Source organism: Gavialis gangeticus, unplaced genomic scaffold (assembly GCF_001723915.1).
Source record: "Gavialis gangeticus isolate Ggan-Ray unplaced genomic scaffold, GavGan_comp1, whole genome shotgun sequence".
NCBI classification, from domain to species: Eukaryota; Metazoa; Chordata; order Crocodylia; family Gavialidae; genus Gavialis; species Gavialis gangeticus.
In genome coordinates, this window is record NW_017729024.1 from 12965496 (window position 1) to 12983789 (window position 18294).

General features: G+C 39.6%; 2 protein-coding genes across 2 annotated transcripts in view; one reads left to right on the forward strand and one right to left on the reverse strand.

Moving 5' to 3' along the window:
• Positions 1-6013, forward strand: part of LYSMD3 (LysM domain containing 3) — a 13418-nt gene extending 7405 nt beyond the window's left edge. Inside the window, exon 4 of the mRNA XM_019518183.1 lies at positions 2704-6013. Within this exon, the coding sequence (XP_019373728.1) occupies positions 2704-3369 (666 nt within the window). The 3' untranslated portion in view covers positions 3370-6013. The remainder of the gene's footprint in view (positions 1-2703) is intronic.
• Positions 6014-11515: 5502 nt separating this feature from the next.
• POLR3G (RNA polymerase III subunit G) overlaps positions 11516-18294 on the reverse strand; it is a 58100-nt gene continuing 51321 nt past the window's right edge. The window contains exons 8-9 of the mRNA XM_019516895.1: positions 12702-12836; positions 11516-12264 (exon numbers count right to left, since the gene is read on the reverse strand). Of these exons, the coding sequence (XP_019372440.1) occupies positions 12178-12264; positions 12702-12836 (222 nt within the window). The 3' untranslated portion in view covers positions 11516-12177. The remainder of the gene's footprint in view (positions 12265-12701; positions 12837-18294) is intronic.

Sequence of the window (18294 nt, forward strand, 5' to 3'; positions counted from 1 at the left end):
CCCCCCCCCCCCCCCACCAATAGTGGTTAAAGCACTGTTGTAGGAAGCTTGTTTTCAAATTTTCTCTGCCTTAAACCCACATCCTTTGTGTCCTAGAGTGTGTTGTGACCACTAGGCTATATGGCATTCTTGGTTGGGAGCTTCTTAATCTCTCCTGTTGAAACTTCCACTTAGCATAAAATTTTTAAATATTTCTTAGGGCAGACTGGAAGCCAAGACTCTGACTGAAGTACCCTAAGCATACAGGTTCTACTTGCTATTGAGCAATTCAATGTTTAAACCCTATCCTTATATTTGGTAGTTCCTATTGGCTAGTTTAGGCAGATCCCTACTTAGGGTGTTGGCTTTTGTGCTTTTCTGTTTTAGGCATTTTAGTTTCCCTGCTGCACTGTGAGACAAGTAAACTGTCATCCTAATTCGTCTCACTGTTCTTTCTCTAACCATTTTCATATTTTTTCTAAATTATTCATAAGAGTCATCAGAGAAGTAGGGCTGGAAGGGACCTCAAGAGGTCACCTAGTCCAACCCTCTGTCTGAGGCTATGGACCCCTTTCTTCTTTCTCTGCACTTGATTCTCCTTCTTCTGCCTACAATTTGTAATGGTTCATAATAAGTCAGCTGCAGTATTGTTGCAGGATTTAGGAACTTAATTTTTAGGAAAAAATATTAAGTGATTTTGCTCTTTATCAAAGCTAGTGCTGCCTCTGTGGCAATACAAAAGTGGAGAAATAAGAACCAGGCAGATTAATGAAGGGGTTGTGATGTAAAAAGGAAGAGCCTCTGCTTACATGGTGTTGGCTACAAAGGACCAACTCTCAGGATCATTGTAAATTCTAGTATATTGGATGGGATGTGAAGTTACCAATAAAATCATAAATGCAAACTTTGACTTATGAGTGGTACTGGTCACCTTAGCGTGTGCATGCATACCCTCATTCAGACCCATGTAGTACAGTGTATAGTAGCTGCTGTAGTGATTTTTGAGAGTGCTGGTGTCAGTATATCTACCTATTCAAGGCCCTGGAGTCTGCTGTCAATGGTCAGGTTCCTTCAAGGCAATATCTTCTCCAGAAGCGGGTCGCCTACTTGTCCTTCTGTCTCGGTAGGTCAGGTGCTGAGGGCACTACTGAGGGTCACGCTTCACTGCCTCTTATCCCCTTCTGGCAGACTTGTGTGATCCCCCAGCATCATCTTGGCTGCCCAGTCTGGAGCTGTCCCACATAGATCTTGAGTAGTGGCATGACAGCTGTTAGTTACAGGGATCTCTGTCTGCTGAAGTTTCAGGAGTCCACCCTTGACTTATTAACTTAATAGCTGTATTGTTCTGGGTTACAGGAATAGTCGGTAGGGTGGGTGCTCAGTTCCAGGAATCCTTGGCTCAGTTCCTTGGCTTGATTAGTCTGAAATGGCTTGTAGAGTAGAGTTTTGTAAAGGTAAGTTCCTTTGGCTATTGTCATTTAATTACCTACTGATCACCATACATACTCCCATTCTCTCAAGGAACCACCCAGTATAGCAGATTTTATCACTTTGTAATTACAGTTTTAGTGCAGTTTTTAATGGTCCTAGAGTGTAACTTCATTCTATAGGGAGTACATTGCTTAAGGGTTGCTTGCTCTGAGCCTTGCCACACCCATGCAATGAGTGTGCTAGGTCTCTACCAATACTTAGAAGGAAAAAAATGCACAAAATGGAGGGTGCAGGCAAGAAGGGACTTCTATTATATCCATGTCCAGAAGGGAAATGTATGAAGGGAGCTTTCTGCTACAATGGATGGTTCAGATTTACAGTAATAACATAGTTCATTTGCAAATAAGTAGCTAGAGCTTTACAATAGAGACAGAAGAGTTTTTGGGTTTTTTTCCCTTCCCTTCACAGATGGAACTACTAGGATGAGTTAAATGACTTTTCCCCTCGCAAAAGAAAATTGAAGTGATTCCCTGGATTAAAATGGAATGTATGCCTCCCAGTAATGTGCTCCTGTCTGTTTCAAACTTATTTTAAGTTTGCCTATTTCCTGTCTCCCCTGAGATTCCTAATTGACACCCAGTTAAAAGTAAGCTTCGGTTGCTGATTTAATTTGGCAGAGATTCAGCCTGATTTGGTGGCCAAATCTCCGAATCCAAATCGAATCAGGAGACCCTTTAATCTCTCCGAATCAATTTGGAGAGATTCAATGATTTGGACATAGACACAGTTTTATATGTTTTTTCCTACTTAACTCGAGGTACCAGGTGGCCCGTGAATGCTGAGATGCTGGGGTAGGTGGAGTGTCCCACAGGAGCAATTGGGGGGGCTCCCCAGCACGCTTGGTGGCGGACCTGGAAGTGGACAAGAAGCGCTTCCAGGTCTGCTGTGGAGCGTGTGGGGGACCCCCACACCCTGGCTCAGCGAATGGTGCCTCCTGGTTCTGAGGGAGGTATGTAGAAAAAATATTTAAAGCTGTGTATCAATGATTCTCCAAATCAGAATAGAATCTTCAAATTTGACCGAATCAAATCGGGACAGTGATCCAAATCCACAAATTGAATTACTGTCCTCCAAATTAAATATGGCTCACTTCGCGCACCCCTAGTGTCAATTTATAAACTTTTACTTCTCTTCTGGTGCTGAATGCTGTCACTTGGGAGATTAGAGGACTGTTTAAAAGACTTACTGAATATTTTGTGACATTTAAACTGTATTTCTTTATCTTGTTCTTAGGTTGCAGACATCAAGAGGGTTAACAATCTTATCACTGACCAGGATTTTTTTGCGCTGAGGTCTATCAAAATTCCAGTAAAGAAGTTCAGTGTACTAACCGAAATGCATTGTTTTCCAAAAGGCAGGCAACTTTTGCGGCCTGTATCTTCTTCTCAGTATTGCCCAGAAATTCAAGAAACATCACCAACTTCTGATGCGTTCTCCTCTAATGAAACTGTTGGCAATTTCTTGAAAGAAGTAGACAGAGATATAGAAGAAATAGTAAAGTGTAATGATACAAAAAGAGAGAACCTTAATGAAGTTGTTTCTGCTTTATCAACACAACAAATCTGCTTTGAACCTGATGGCAAAAACAAAAAGTGCAAAGATCCATACTATGGAGCAGACTGGGGTATAGGCTGGTGGACAGCTGTAGTGATTATGTTGGTGATTGGAATAGTAACTCCAGTTTTTTATCTCTTATATTATGAGGTTCTAATGAAAGTGGATGTTAGTCACCATTCTACAATGGAATCATCTCATTCACTAGTCACATCGCCATCGCATCAGAAACAAATTGGAAATGGAATAAATCCAGCAAATATCATGAAAGTTGAGAGTGAAGAGGAGATTCAGCATTACAATCAAAAGCACCAGGCAACTGTTGTTCATAGACATATCACGTAATATTCAGATGGAGCAAAACCTAGAGTACAAAATACATCTGGAATGTAGATAATGCATTTTATGATGTACACTTTCACTTAATGGGCAGTATTAAAATAAGGGAAGCAAAGCATCCTTGAATTTAATGAAGAGTTTTGGGCACCTTCTGTCTTTGGTTACGAGAGAATGCGTCTGTGGGTCATTTGAATTGTCAGACGTTGTTGTACATTTCCAGGTCTAATGTGAGATTGCTTGTGTATGTGTGTAAACAGGACACATCTTTAAAAATCTTTGCACATTTGTTTCTATTTATGTCGTTGTCTTATTTAAATTAATGATTGCTCTTTAAAGTGAAGTAAAAAATGCAGGTTTCATTGATGTAAGCAAAAATTGACTATATCATTTATATCTTAAAGCTGTGGACCTTGAAATGTTTAATTTCCAGACAGTATTTCATACTCCAGTTATGTTACTTAGCCATACACAATACAATCAATACTTAAATAAGAATTTTACAGCTATTAAATGAAGATGCACCCTACTTGTTTCATTCACAACATACACCAAATAATATGTTGTTTAATGTGGGGACTAATGCATGGAACCAACTGAAGTTTTCGTAAAATAAAAAAAAAATCTTTTTTATATTGTTGTAAAACCTCCTAGAGGAAAAATGAAGGCCACGAGGAAAGGTTGAAAGAACTAAGATCACTTAATCTGGAAAAAAGAAGATGAAGAGGAGATTTTTGCAATAGGCTTCAAGTACCTAAAGAATGATTATGGAGACTGAAGATGGAGATTTTTCTCTGCAGCTGTAGGAGACAGGGCTAGGAACAATAGCCTCAGACTGCAACAGGGGAGACTGCTGAGGTTGAACACTAGGAAAAACTTTTCAATACAAGGCGGCTATGCATTGGAACAGCCTACCCAAGAGGGATTGTGTAATATCCATCCTTGGTTACACAGACACTTGACTAGGATAGTTAAAGGAATCCTGCCTTGAGCTAGGGACTGGACTAGATGGCCTCCTGAAGTCCCTTCTAGCACTACTTTCATGTATTCTTTGGGGCCTTTGTGGTGAGAGAATTAATTTGCCAAGATGTATTTAAAAAGATATACTGGAATTCAGGTAAGTACTATGTGTTTATAACTTACTATCCCATATGTTGGAAGACATTTTCTGACAACATCATGATTACTGCCTTTAGAATATACATGAAATGGTGAAATCGCAGGGATAGATTTTTAAAAGCAATTAGTTAAGGAATGAGTGAGAGAAAGCTAGGACATTTCTTAAGTTAGCTTGAATCACTTGTATTTGAGTAAAAATGTATTTCTTTACAAATAGGAACCACTATCCAGTTTTGGATGTCTAATTTTGTGCACACAGTCTACTCATTCTTACGTATTAATTTTATACATGCTTCATAGGCCAGCTTGAGGTCATTTGTTTCATATAAACTGCGTCTGTTTTGATGCCTAAATACAATCCAGTGAGATTTTTGTATGTCAAGTTACTGCTCTGTATAGTAATTACCAGCTTGAAAATGTGAACAGCTAAATCACAAATAACAGCAAAAAAAAATTGGCTAAGCAAGCCTATGTGCCTTTTTCTGGTCTGCTACTGGTATGGCAGAACAATCCAAGGCATGTGGTACTTGCCTTGACAGTTCCTTTAGAATCCTTTTTATATTAAGGAAATATTTCCTTCCAGTTGCATCTTAAATTGTGGAAGGAACTGGCTTTCCTCAAAGCTATCTCGGGCAGCTTCTGTCTTCGTGTTTATGAGTGGATGCTTATGGTAGCACATACGGGCCTCAGAGAAATAAAGCTACTTTTTCTGCTAATTTCCAAAATATTTCAAAAGAAATTATTCCACCGCAGCTGGCCTAGAAATTTGCTTTGCAGCTACTGTTCTGCTCTGAAATATCTGCCCCTAGAGAGAGGCAGGTTTCTAAATTGTAAAATTTTAAGTTACATCTAACAAAAGGAGAATGACAAGTTTTGTCTGTTGCCCTTTTGTTTAAATATGGGAGGGATGGTGCTTATGTATTATTAAATATGAATTAGGATAGTGCCTATAACGTGCTATTTCTCATATCAACATTTTTATTGTAATCTTCTGCTTAGAATTATTTGGCTATACAAATAAACTGCTGTGATTAAATTAAAATAGACTTTTGACCAAAAAAAGTTTGCAGACTGGGGAGGAGTGGAATATACTTCACTGTTTCCTGACATGGTTAAACAGTATTCACCCAAGTGTATGGTATAAACAAGTAATTCTGAGAAATGAAAGTAGTACACCATGAGCTCTTCTTCCATCTAAAATTCTGATGCAAGGTTTTTAAGGATGGCAGAAATACTTTCTTAATTGGGCTAACACTAGCTGCCTGTGCTGTACAGTGCTTTTAAATATAAGCTTGTGACAATTACAGAAATGTGCATGTTGAGACTAGAATAGCTTAAAACTTGATGGCAGATAGAAATATGCTTGCATTCTGTGAAATGTTTTGGGGCAAGCTGGGAGTGATGAGTCTTGATGAAGCAACATGAAAACATGGATTTCTGAACTGGGGTACATGACTTTGATATTCCATTTGTTCACTCCATGATCTTTAAAGATTGTGTGTGATCTAATAAAATTAGACAGCCACTAGCATAAGAAAATAAAGTCGTAATACAAGCAGGAATTACCTAATGTTACCTCTAAAGATTTTTTTTTTTTTTTTTTAAATGCCACTAAAAGGTCTTCATGGCAGTCATTAGGAAGTGCCCAAAGAACTTACCCCTGATGATGATTAGATTGCAGTTTACACAGTATTACATACTGAAAAACCTTATTCACTTGTATCTCAGACTTGGCTAATTATGTGCTTTTGAGAAATGCTACAGGTATCATAACCCCCCTATCACAAATAATTCTAAGAAAACTTGTGAAGCATTATATTGTATGGGAAAATGTTGTTGGTAGAAATTCCAAAGTTTTCACTGGATAAATACTTAAAGTAACCTTTCTTTATTAAGGTACACTACACTCACCTGACCTTTGTTATAGCAGTTTTTTTCAAGAGTGGAAAAGTAAGTTTTAAAAGATCTTATATGACATTTACATTAGTATTAGAATGTACATTATCTATGTACATTTTTAATTTGTTCTTTTGTAGGTGCTCTCATTCTGTACAATCGTCTTGTTTTCTAGCTACTAGATGACCAACAATGCAGCATCTTTGGTTAGTTATACCACTAAATATTAATCTGATTGCACTCTATAGAACAGATTTCTACATAACTGAATGATTTAAGTGCTGTGGTAAAATTAGTTTTGTAAAAATTATAGAAAGACTTATTAGAGATGGTGTACTTGAGTGGCAAATCTTGCTTTAACTTAGTCGATACAATATGCTGCTGCTCAGGAAGTCAGTTTTTAATTTAAGTGCATATTGCACTGTTGGATCATGTAAACTTTTATTTAAGTCTGCTATATTTTGGAATACCTTGCCACAAGTGGTCTTTATATAACAAAAACATATTTGATACAGGCTTAATATGTAAGTATTTCTAGAAAAATCCTGGATTGAAGATGTAAATCTCTTATAAAAAAAAAAGTCTGCTTTTAATTGCTTCGTATTTTAGAAGGGTTTCTGAGTACTCTTAAAAAAAATAAACTTTTTTTAAAATGAAAGCTTGTTAACTTAAACATGTTCTTTTTCTCTGTATATCTCCTTACTTCATTAATAAGTTACACACACACTATGTACAATCTAAGGCTACATTTCTTGGGTCATTAAATATCTTCATTTGTCTGGTTAGATTGGAGTATAACATGCACACCTAGCATGTATTGATAGAACACACTTTAATTATTCACGCTTTCATTTATAAGTAGACATAAATCCAGATCACTTAAGGGGTAGCCTTTTACCCACTGTGAAATTTCTGAAAATAATTACCCTATTAAAAAGGAGTGAGGGGTTTTGAAGAAACAAGAACATTAATACAATTCTAGAAAGTCCTTCCAGATGGAAGTTTCTCTGCATAGTGGCATATTAACCAACCTTTACGTGTCATACTCAGAGATTATATCTGAATCCCATTTTACTTCATAAATAATTTGCACTTGCAAAAGATTTTTAATTGATTAACTGGTTTAATTCAATGTACTAGCAGAATTACAGTCTATGTTCAAATTTCAATAAAGGAAAAACAACGTGATTTCAGTTCTCTACGTGACGGGGAAATAAAACTATCAGAGTATGGAGCAGTTGCCATAGCAAGGGAAACTACAAAGGCTAGGACTCTTCAGTTTGAAAAGGAGAAGGCTGGCTGTGATGGAGAAAATTGTGAAGGGGGTGGACAAAAGTGAATATGCAACTGTTATTCACCAAGATCCAGAATACAAGGACTAAGGGGAACCCACTGAAATTTGTGGGAGTCAGGGCTAACTAACGGGAGAGAGTCTTTTTCACACAGCATAGTTCATTTGTGGAACTCATTACCACAGGAGGTGCTCTAGAGGCAGACAATAGCCAGGTTAAAAAAATAGACTAGACAAAATCATGGACAATAAGTCTAACAGCTATTCAACAGAGCAGTCAAAGATGTATCTTTTGGTATCTCTAAACCAATGAATGTGGATGCCTGGGAGGGTTATGAACATGGCATTGATAACTTTAGATTGGTGGTTCTCACCATTTAAACTCAAACTCTTCCTTGGAAAATACCAGCTCTTAGTTCTCACTGTTTTCCCTGCTGAAAAATAATAGAAGCACTTTTTCTGTTGTAAAGAACTTGGAAAGACAACAACTATGGGTTTCTACTGGAAAACACTTGGTTTATCTTGTAAATCATGTTTGTAAACCTAACAGTGCTAATATGTGGCACTCTTGAAAGGGCCTCAAGGCACCCGAGTGCTGTGACACCCTGGTTGAGAATCGTTGCTCTGTCTAGATATACCCAGTTCAATGTTCTCCCTCAAAGCATCCATTCCTGCTACCCATAGACAGGCCTATTTGATATGCCAAGGGTCATAGACTTTAGTCAATCACAAAAAATTATAAGCCTCTCTTAATAAGGGAGACCACAGAAGACACTCATAGACAGGATCTTGGGCTGGACAGACCATTGGTCTGACCCAGTATGGCACTACTCACGTTTTTATGTCATACCCATACAGCTTAGCTTGAGTCCCTTAGCTGAATTCCTTGTTCCAGTGAGAGAGTTTTTCAGAACTGTGGCTTTGTTCAATTTCTAAGCACATTTCCTAAGTGCATTAACTAGTCTTGTTTCAGTATCAGTTCTGGGCACGAGGGTGAACTAATTCACATTTTTTAAAATTTGTTCTTACATTTCATTTACAGAGCAGGAGCAACTTTCAGATTCACTCCTTGGTTTCTATAATAGCCAGATTGCTGAACACAAACAGTGGTTTTCAATGCCTCCTACCAACTTGTTCATGGATGACACAAAAGATTGCCTTCCAAAAGAAGAGCTATTACCAACTACAGTAGGAATCAGCAAGCCAGATCCAACCCATGGAACCAAGCAGTTTCACCTGCAGCAATGATCTGATCAGAAGCATTAGAGTAGTGAGTTTATGTAGTCAAGGATATTGTTACCTAGGTAGAATATGCATCCGCCTACAAATTAACCCTGCCCTTTTCTTCATGTAGTTAAATATACTATATGCACATTTATCCTTTTGCTACAATCCCTGGGCGCTGGCAGCTGCTGGAATAGTTAAGGCAGTAATTTCAGCTTTTGCACTGATGTCTGATGAACAAAGTAGAAGCATGTAATATTATTAGCAAAGATGCTGTTTCTGAGTATTTAAGGTCTGGAGGTCACATTTATAAATATAACTCATTTGACCATTTACTTTGGAACATGGAAAATGGAAGTCTTTTGAGACAACGAAAAGAAGTCAAGGATTCCAGGTCTTATGGCCGGCATTGTACAGATCATAGAAGTCTGTGGATATCTAAGACAAAAGACATTTTTATCAGCTTCTACTCAAAACATCTGAAGGAGCTGTGCCCTGCTATTTCCCTTGTTGTTGTTTTAGTTAAAATTCTTACCTGTGGATAATGAAACATAGTAGCTTCTTATAGTCTCTTCTCCATTATGTCATTCTTCTGATGGTATCAGAGCTTAATTGGCTTTTCATTTCATGGTAATTGCTTTGTATTGGACAGCAACTTAAAAATGTTGCACTTCTCATGAAAACGAACTGGTTGTTGATAGATCCATGGCAGCCTGGCTGTTTTAAGAACTAGCTACAGCTACTACCAGCTCTGATAAATAAGCAAGAGTTTTCTGTGTGGCCTTTTGACATTTACTGTACCCATCTCTTCCTTGGATGGTGTAGTTAAAGAGCCCAGGTGCAAAATATGCAGAAATCCATGGGAGAGAACAGATATAGGTCTGTGTAGCCACCGAAGCTTGCATTAAATATAGTTTTTGTGACCAGAGTCTTTAAAAGTAAGTAAACAAACAAGCATTATTTTTTAGGTTCTTATTATTAGTTAGGATACAAGGAACATGGTATGTTTCCTGTGCAATACAGAAAATAATTTATTGCAGAAACAAATTATTGTACACTGATTTACAATATAGTCTTGCATAGCAATTAAGCATTTAAGAATAAAGTTTAAATATACATTTGATGTACACCCTGCATTATATTTAGTTCTTATTTTTTAGAATTACTTTTTTATTTTTTTAAATGAGAACATTTTAACCAAATCAGAAAAAAAAAAATGCAGCCATGCCCTAAGTTATGCAAGCACTCAATGCAAGTAGAAGTGTTCTATAGATTATTCAAAATAATTTCAGAATTCAGTCAGCACCAAGGAAAAGTATTTGGCAAACATGCCCCAACAACCAAGAAAGGAAGCTTTAAAAGGCTTACATTCCATTTTTAAAACTAAAAACTGGAGATATTTTTCAAGCTGAAAAACAATTTCTCATTGGGCGAGAAGATCTTTATACTTTCCAAGCATTGATGATGTTACCAGCATTTATAACACTGGATGGAAAAGAAAGCACCAATCTGATCAGCTAACACAGATCCAATTTGTGCCATTAAGGGATGACAAAAGTACAGGTAAAAGACTTTTAGTTATACTATATTGTCCAGATCAATAATCCTAGGGAAAAATATCCACTTCCTATTTTTCATTTATGTTATTACTCTGAAATTAATTCTTAAATGGCCATGACCTTAATTAAAATAAAAAGGTCTCCAATTGGTATTGTTTTAGCATACTTCAGCATCTTTTCCTTGAAAACAGCAGCTGTGGGTATTCCACGAAAAAAAGCAGCAGCATAAAGTCAAAAATACACACAAGAATAGGTTTAATCTCCTTACGCACAAAGGGGATTTAAAGACAATGCTACAAAGCCTCTAACTACTTCTTCATGAAAACAATTCCTGTAGCCACTTCAAAAGATACAAAAAGTTATGGCTAAGACAATATGATAGTTTCAAATTTACATTTAAGATTTTAGGATCAAATATTTTCTATTTATTTTATTGGAATTAAAAAACAAAAATATTTTTTTTTTAAATGGAACCTGTTACTATCATATGTTGCTCTCTACACAGCTGAAAAGGCTATTTCTCCCTAATGTTGTTATAAGTAACCCCTAACATTACTGCAATTGAAAGATCAGATCAAATCAACACATTCATACTCAAATACAGAAAAATAATAAAAGTCATGGCATTGTTCTCACCATCATGTTTCTCTTCTATTACAGATGGTTTCCTTGATCCACATTTCTTTTGTTTCAGACTCAATCAAGTCTTACATGTAATAGTTATGCGGGAACATATATTAAATAAACAATGTTTACCCAGGTAGTATTTTACATACCAATTCAACAGTTCATGAGGTAGGCAGTATTATACTTGCATAAAAATAGAGAAACCAAGGCAGAGAGGTTTAGTGACCTGTTCAACATCAAAGGAAAACTATCTGAAAACCAATACTAGAAATCAGAATTTTCTGATTTCCCACTGCCATATTTTGACCTCAGTTACATGTTCTCTAATAAGCCCCAAATTTCACTTCTGATACAAAGTAATTCATAAGAGGCCATTTAACCTCATTCATTGCCTCTTCTTAGACTCAGCAAGAAATTGTTTTGAAAAATTGTACTTTCCTGGTCGACTGATGAGAAAAAAAAAACCTTTTGACTAGAATGTGAGAACCTTTCAAAACATTCCTTACCCTGTTAGTCCATGGCACCAAAGTACCTTCAAGTTAGTATGCTAATTAAAGTGCTTGGTGATTAGTGTTAGTTCAATCCCCTTAATACTGAAGTTTATAAATTCCTTTAGAAAGTCAACTGTTAAACAGAAACAGCATGTATTCAGGAAGGTCTAAGCCCTGGTTTCAACAAAGTCCATAGGAGTTTCCCTATTAATTTCAATAGAGCCAAGATGTGGCCCGTAATGCACAGAACTTAAAAAAATGTAAAAGCGTAGGCACAATTCAATCAAAATACATTCTTTTCCAGTACAGCAGCGGCAATACAATGGCATATATCATCTTTCATACCTGGGAGATTCAGAGTACCTTACAGTGGTAAATATCTGTCTGGAAAATATTTGGCAAGAGCAGAATATTGCATCTGGTCTACCATTTTTCACCACAATAAAATAATAAAAGCAAAGTGTCCAATCTTCTGAGCACATATGTACTTAAGTCCATATATGTAGTTAGTCCTTCAAACTTTATTAGCTGTATGAAGAGTTGAGGTTGTTTGGCCCACCTCCAAACTATTTAAACGGAAGTATTAAAAGGCTGAAGAAGTACATATGAACTAATAGGTTGCTTCATCCATATTGTCATCACTGTCAGCACCAAAGTCATCACCATCTTCAAAATATGAAGCAATGTAGTCATTTTCCTAAATGAAAATATAACATAAGTGAAGGTATGTACTTTAAGACATCATTTAAGCAGATGAGAGGGAGGCATTACATTCTCTCACAGTTTTTAAATAAGGCTAGTTGCCTCATGTTGTATTCTGATTAATACTAACATCTTGAAACAAACAGTACAAATTCCTTCCTTAATCTGATGGGAGACCAAAAAGGGAAAACTTAATTTCTGGGAAGTTTAAGCGTCAGTAGTTCCACCTTTTTCTTTTTCACTAGGAGAACTAGTTATCAATACAAAAGTATTGCCTTATATTACAGTGGTAAAAGATAAGTCATGATGTGCATAACTTTTACTAGCAGTTTCTTTGTGGCAAGGTGCTTGATTTCAGTTATCATTCCTGCCACTATATTAAATCTTTAAAGAAGACTGTCTCTTTTAGCAGATTTAAAAGAGCCATCATACCTCTTCTTGCTCCTCTTCATCATATTCTTCTTCTGCGGCTGCTGTTTCTTCTTCTTCATCCTCCTTGTCTTTATCTTTGTTTTTCTCTTTCTCTTCATCTGATTTTTCTTCTTCATCGCCTTTCTTTTCCAACTCCTGTCACAAGTCAGTCACATTAACTACAATATTCTGTTCACAGCACACCCTCCACACTACCAAAACACAAAATTCAGGTTTGTTGCAACCAGCAATTGAAACAATGATGTAGGGAAAATATGTGGCTTAATAAAATCCCAGGATTTTACCAAGACTTTGCATATCATAGTTTCATAGTTTCATAGATTTAGGGTCGGAAGGGACCTAGTAGATCTTCTAGCCCGACCCCCCGCCAGGGCGGGAGAACAACAAAAACCCCAAAACAAGAAACGGGACTCAAATGAGTCCAGCCAGGAAGGCATCCAGCCTCTTCTTAAAGACCCCCAGGGTAGGGGCCAGCACCACTTCCCTTGGAAGTTGGTTCCAGCTCCTAGCCGCCCTAACTGTGAAGTAGTTTTTGCGGATGTCCAATCTATACCTCCTCTCCATCAACTTGTGCCCATTACTCCTTGTTATGCCAGCGGGCGCTAGGGGAAACAGCGTCTCCCCCAAACCCTTCTGGTCCCCCCTAGTGAGTTTATAGACGGTCACCAGGTCCCCCCTCAGCCTTCTCTTGTGGAGGCTGAATAGGTTCAGGTCCCGCAGTCTCTCACTGTAGGGTCTGCCCTGTTGTCCCCGGATCATGCGGGTGGCCCTCCTCTGGACCCTCTCCATGTTGTCCACATCCCTCTTGAAATGGGGCGCACAGAACTGGACACAATACTCCAGCTGTGGCCTGACCAGCGTCGCGTAGAGGGGGAGGATCACCTCCTTGGCTCTACTCGAGATGCACCTGTGGATGCACGACAAGGTCCGGTTAGCCCTGCCAACCATGACCTCGCATTGTCGGCCCATGTTCATCTTGGAGTCAATAATGACTCCAAGATCTCTTTCTGCCTCCGTGCTCTCAAGTAGGGAGTTCCCCATTGTGTAAGTGTGCTGCTGGTTCCTACTGCCCAAGTGCAGCACCCTGCACTTGTACGTATTGAAACGCATCCTGTTACTGTTAGCCCACCCCTGTAACCTATCCAGATATCAAATTCATCAGATTTACCCCGGGATGTGAATGGTTAAACAATTAACCGATCACCTCAGTGATAACCAGTTCTAGCTTACCAGTTATCATTTAGCCTGGAGCCAGGCAGTCTAGGAGGGAAGGGAAGTACTGTCATGTCCCAGCAAGAACTGGAAAGTGGCAGGGCAGGAGGGAGAGAGGAGATAGAAGTGAGGTGGAAAGGGGTGGGGAAAGGGCAGGGGTGACTAATAGCTAGGCTACAAGGAGTGAGGGAGAGAGGGATGAGGAGGAGGGGAAGGGGAAGAGGAAAGGGGACAGAAGGGGTGCTGCAGCCCCTTGCTGACTCTTGTCCCTCCAGGGCTTCCTGGGCTGTGCTGCCTGCCTGGCAGGGCTGCTTTAGCCCCTGGCTCCCCATGCTGCTGGGGGTGAGTGGATGCAGCCCTTCCTCCATGGCAGGGTTGGGCAGGGCCTCCCCCACACAATTCACATTGCCATGGGGCGCCCACCCCCACCTCTATGCCGGACCAATTAATCGTTTTTGCAACAAATAAACAAATATTTATTTAATCAGTATTTACACCCCTAGTTACTCCTGCCTTCTTTTGCCGCTAACCTTGCTCTATCTGCCACCTGTAGATGTGCTGGGTAGCAGTACAGTTTTGCTGCCAGTTGTAGATGAACCGGCAGCTGCACCACCAGGACATGATAGGGACAACAGATGGCAATTCTTTCCCTCCTGAAAAGCACCTATGTCTTTTGATGGTGTTGTAACATGGTGTGTACAGGTAACCACTATAATAAGCTTGCCCAACCCCCAGCCATGGGTCTACAAGTCCTCAACAGTGCAACGAGGAGATGTTAGAATCTCAATGGCTGTGAAGATGGATGAAGGCTGCAGTGGAACGAGATCTCCAATTGTCTTGGGCTCCTTGGCATTGAATTCAAGTCCCATTCTGTCAACAACTGTGTTGAAGTTGATGTGCAGCAGCTTCTCCAAAATAAAATAAATCATACATAGGCATCTTCCATGAAAATGTTTTTTCCAGCACATTTTTCAAGCCCTTTGGTGACTAGCTATTGAAGAGGGGAGCAGGGCAGTGAAGTCTGGAAGCTCCTAGTCATGAAATGGCATAAAGGTAGCAGTTATAAAAAGGTCGTCTAATATCTGGATGAAGACAGGAGTGTGATTCAGCAGCTATCATTGCAACAGAGCAGACCTCTTCAGGATCCACTCTACTCACCCCACGTGGGGAGGGGACTAGAAAAGGTGGCTGAAGCATAGCCTGTCTACCTTCTTCCTGACTGGATAACTGCATCCAGTGGGATCACCTTTACTGTGGTACAAAAATCAAAGAAGACACACATTCAATTCTGGGACATAGAACATCACCACCCTCATGGACAAACCTAACAGTAAACACCCAGGGTACCGCACGGCAATTGTGGCTCAAGAACTCAGGGGACACAATATCAATGTCGCTGCACTGAGCAAGACCCTGTGAGTATGAGATGGGCAGCTCAAAGAACATGGAGACAGCTATACCTTCTTCTGGAAGTATAAACAGGAAGGAGGATGCCGGCTTCACGGAGTTGGTTTTGCCATCAAGAATGAACTCATTAATCAATACAATGAGTTCCCTATTGGAATTAGTGAGCACTTAATGACTCCCCATCTTAAATATGCCACTGCCATTAGCGAATATGCCCTGACTCCTGACACCAGTGATGAAACCAAGAAGGAATTCTACACCAACCTTGACCAAGTCCTTTCTGACGTTCCAGAAGGAAACACATTTTTCTTGGTGATTTCAAATCCCAGAGTTGGAAGGGACCTGAACCTCTGGAATGGAACCATTAACAAAGAAAGAGTAGGAAAGGATAACTCCAGCAGCATCCTCCTCTTAACCAAAATCGTGGAACATGAACATACAATCACCAACACCCTGCTATCCCAGAAAAACAGGTACAAGACATCATGGCAACACCCACAATATAAGCATCAGCACCTGATTGACTATATCCTGTTCGTGTCTGGGATCGCAAAGATGTGCGCATTACCTAAGCTATGCTAGGACCTGATGATTACTAAACCAAACAGCAACATCTACTCAGTTTTGTCACTCAAACTGGACACCCAAATGACGACTGCAGCAGATGAAATGCCAATGAAAGATCAACCTTAAAGGACTCAAGGACCCAATCAAGCATGACATTTTCTACCAGTGCTTCAATGAAAAACTGGCAAAATTCCAATCAACAATGGGAGAATGTTGGCAGCGCTTGGGGTGCCTTCAAGTTCATCACCATCAGCACCTGTGAACAGACACTTGGATTCTCTACCAGGAAACATCAAGCATGGAATGATGAGAATGACTGGGAGATCTAAGAGTTGATCCACCATAAGTGCAAGACCTTTTGTGCTTGGCAGAATGATACCAACCACAAGCAAAAGAAATTGAATCTCCAACAAGCCAGGGCAGGGGTCCAAAGTAGGACCAGCAATATGAAGAACAGATGGTAGGAAGACAAGGAGAAGGAGATTCAACATATGTGCGAATCTCAAAGAAAAGGGAATCATGAACACCCATTGGAAGGAGCATTTTGAAGACCTTCTCAATCAACTTTCTATTATTGACAAGATTGCTCTCAACTCTATCCCGCAACAACCAATCAAAGATTATCTCAGACTCCCTCCAACCCTTGATAAGGTGAAACTCTGGAAAAAATTATTGCCTGTACCTTGGAAGCTATCTCTTGCAGAAGGCTGACATCAAAAGAAATACAATATCTCCTTTAAAATGCAAGTGCAGCCTTTGGATGCATGAGGAAATGGGTGTTTGAAGATCACAATATCAGATCTAAAACCAAGCTCATGATTTATCAAACAGTTATGATTCCGACCCAGTGTACAGAGCTGAGATGAGTTATCTCCTGTATATTGTCCACAAGTCATTGGAAAAGTACCATTAATGCTGCCTGCAGAAGATCCTTCAAATCCAGTGAGATAATATATGCACCAACATTAGCATCCTCTCGTAAGCAAACGCCACAAGCATCAAGGCAATGATTATTCAAAATCATCTTTGCTGCACCAGCCACATCATCCAGATGTCCGACTCCAGACTTCCAAAGCAAGTCTTAATTTCCCAGTTCAGTGAAGGCGTACACATAAGAGGGGGGCAGAGAAAGTGCTTCAAGGACATCCTCAAGGCCAATTTGAGAAAATGCAACATTGACATCAACTTGTGAGAGACTATCACCTAAAACCATCCCCAAATGGAAGAAGAGTCTGCTGCAAGGATCTCAGTACTTTGAACTCTCTATGACAACAGGGGATGGAAAAGCAGCATGTCACATACTGAACCAAGAATCCAGAGCCAGAAACCACCCCGAAACAGACACCTGAGTTGCAGCAGAGTCTGTCAATCCTAGATTGGCCTCATCAGCTATCTTTGGAGCCAAGGACAAGACAGTCATGGAAGACAATCAACCTTGACTGAAAGGGATTGCAGCAGTAGTAAATCAAATATATTATTAGATTTTTATCTTAGACAAATATATCTGGTGTAAAGATTCCTAACTTTCTTTCCCTCTTACCTTTGGATAAAAATGGAAATAAGCCATGGAAGTCTACATGGTGCTTTACAAGCACTAATACCCACAGTACGTGCCTCTAATAAAGCAGACAAAAACAAAGATCATTTGCCACTTGACTTCCTCTGGCCATAGTAGGAACACCATTCTAATACGAAGGTCACAATTTTCTCCAAATCTACCCTTCCATTTTTCTTCTCTTTCCTCAACTTAGCCCATGGATTTATTTATAACATTGTTAGATTGGACTACTGCTGCTTCTCAGGACTTTAGCACCAAATTTCTTATTACTCTCTCCTTAGCGAGCCTCACTGCTAAAACCATTATTCAGTTAAGCAAGTAGAGAATGATGTTCTTCATGATATTCAAGTGACCAAATAACAGTAGTTCGAAAGCTAGGAATCGTCTCAGAGACTGGTGGTTAAGTGACTATCCTCACCATCTCGAATAACCATATCGCAGAACAGTCATTTGGCCTGTGTGACGCGGCTAGTATTCGCTTTGGATTTAGCCTATTCGGGGGGGCAGTGATTCGATTCAGTGATTTAAATCACTGTCCCAAATTGATTCAGCTGCCGCTGAATCTCCGAATCTAACAGGCCCCATCCCTCACCCGCTATCCCAGCCCTGTCAATGGCTGCCCCGCCCAGCCCAGCGTCCCTGTTCTTTAAATAAGTAAATAAAAAAAATATGTCCTGCATTCACTGGCTGCTGCCAGGCACAGGAGCAATCCTTGTTGCCCCCCACTGCCTTGCGCTGCATGGGGAGGCTCTGCCATGAGCCTCCAGAAGCCCTGATGGCTGCTGCAGCAGCTGGTAGTTCTGGGTTTTTTTGTGTGTGTGTGTGTGTGTGTGTGTGTGTGTGTGTACA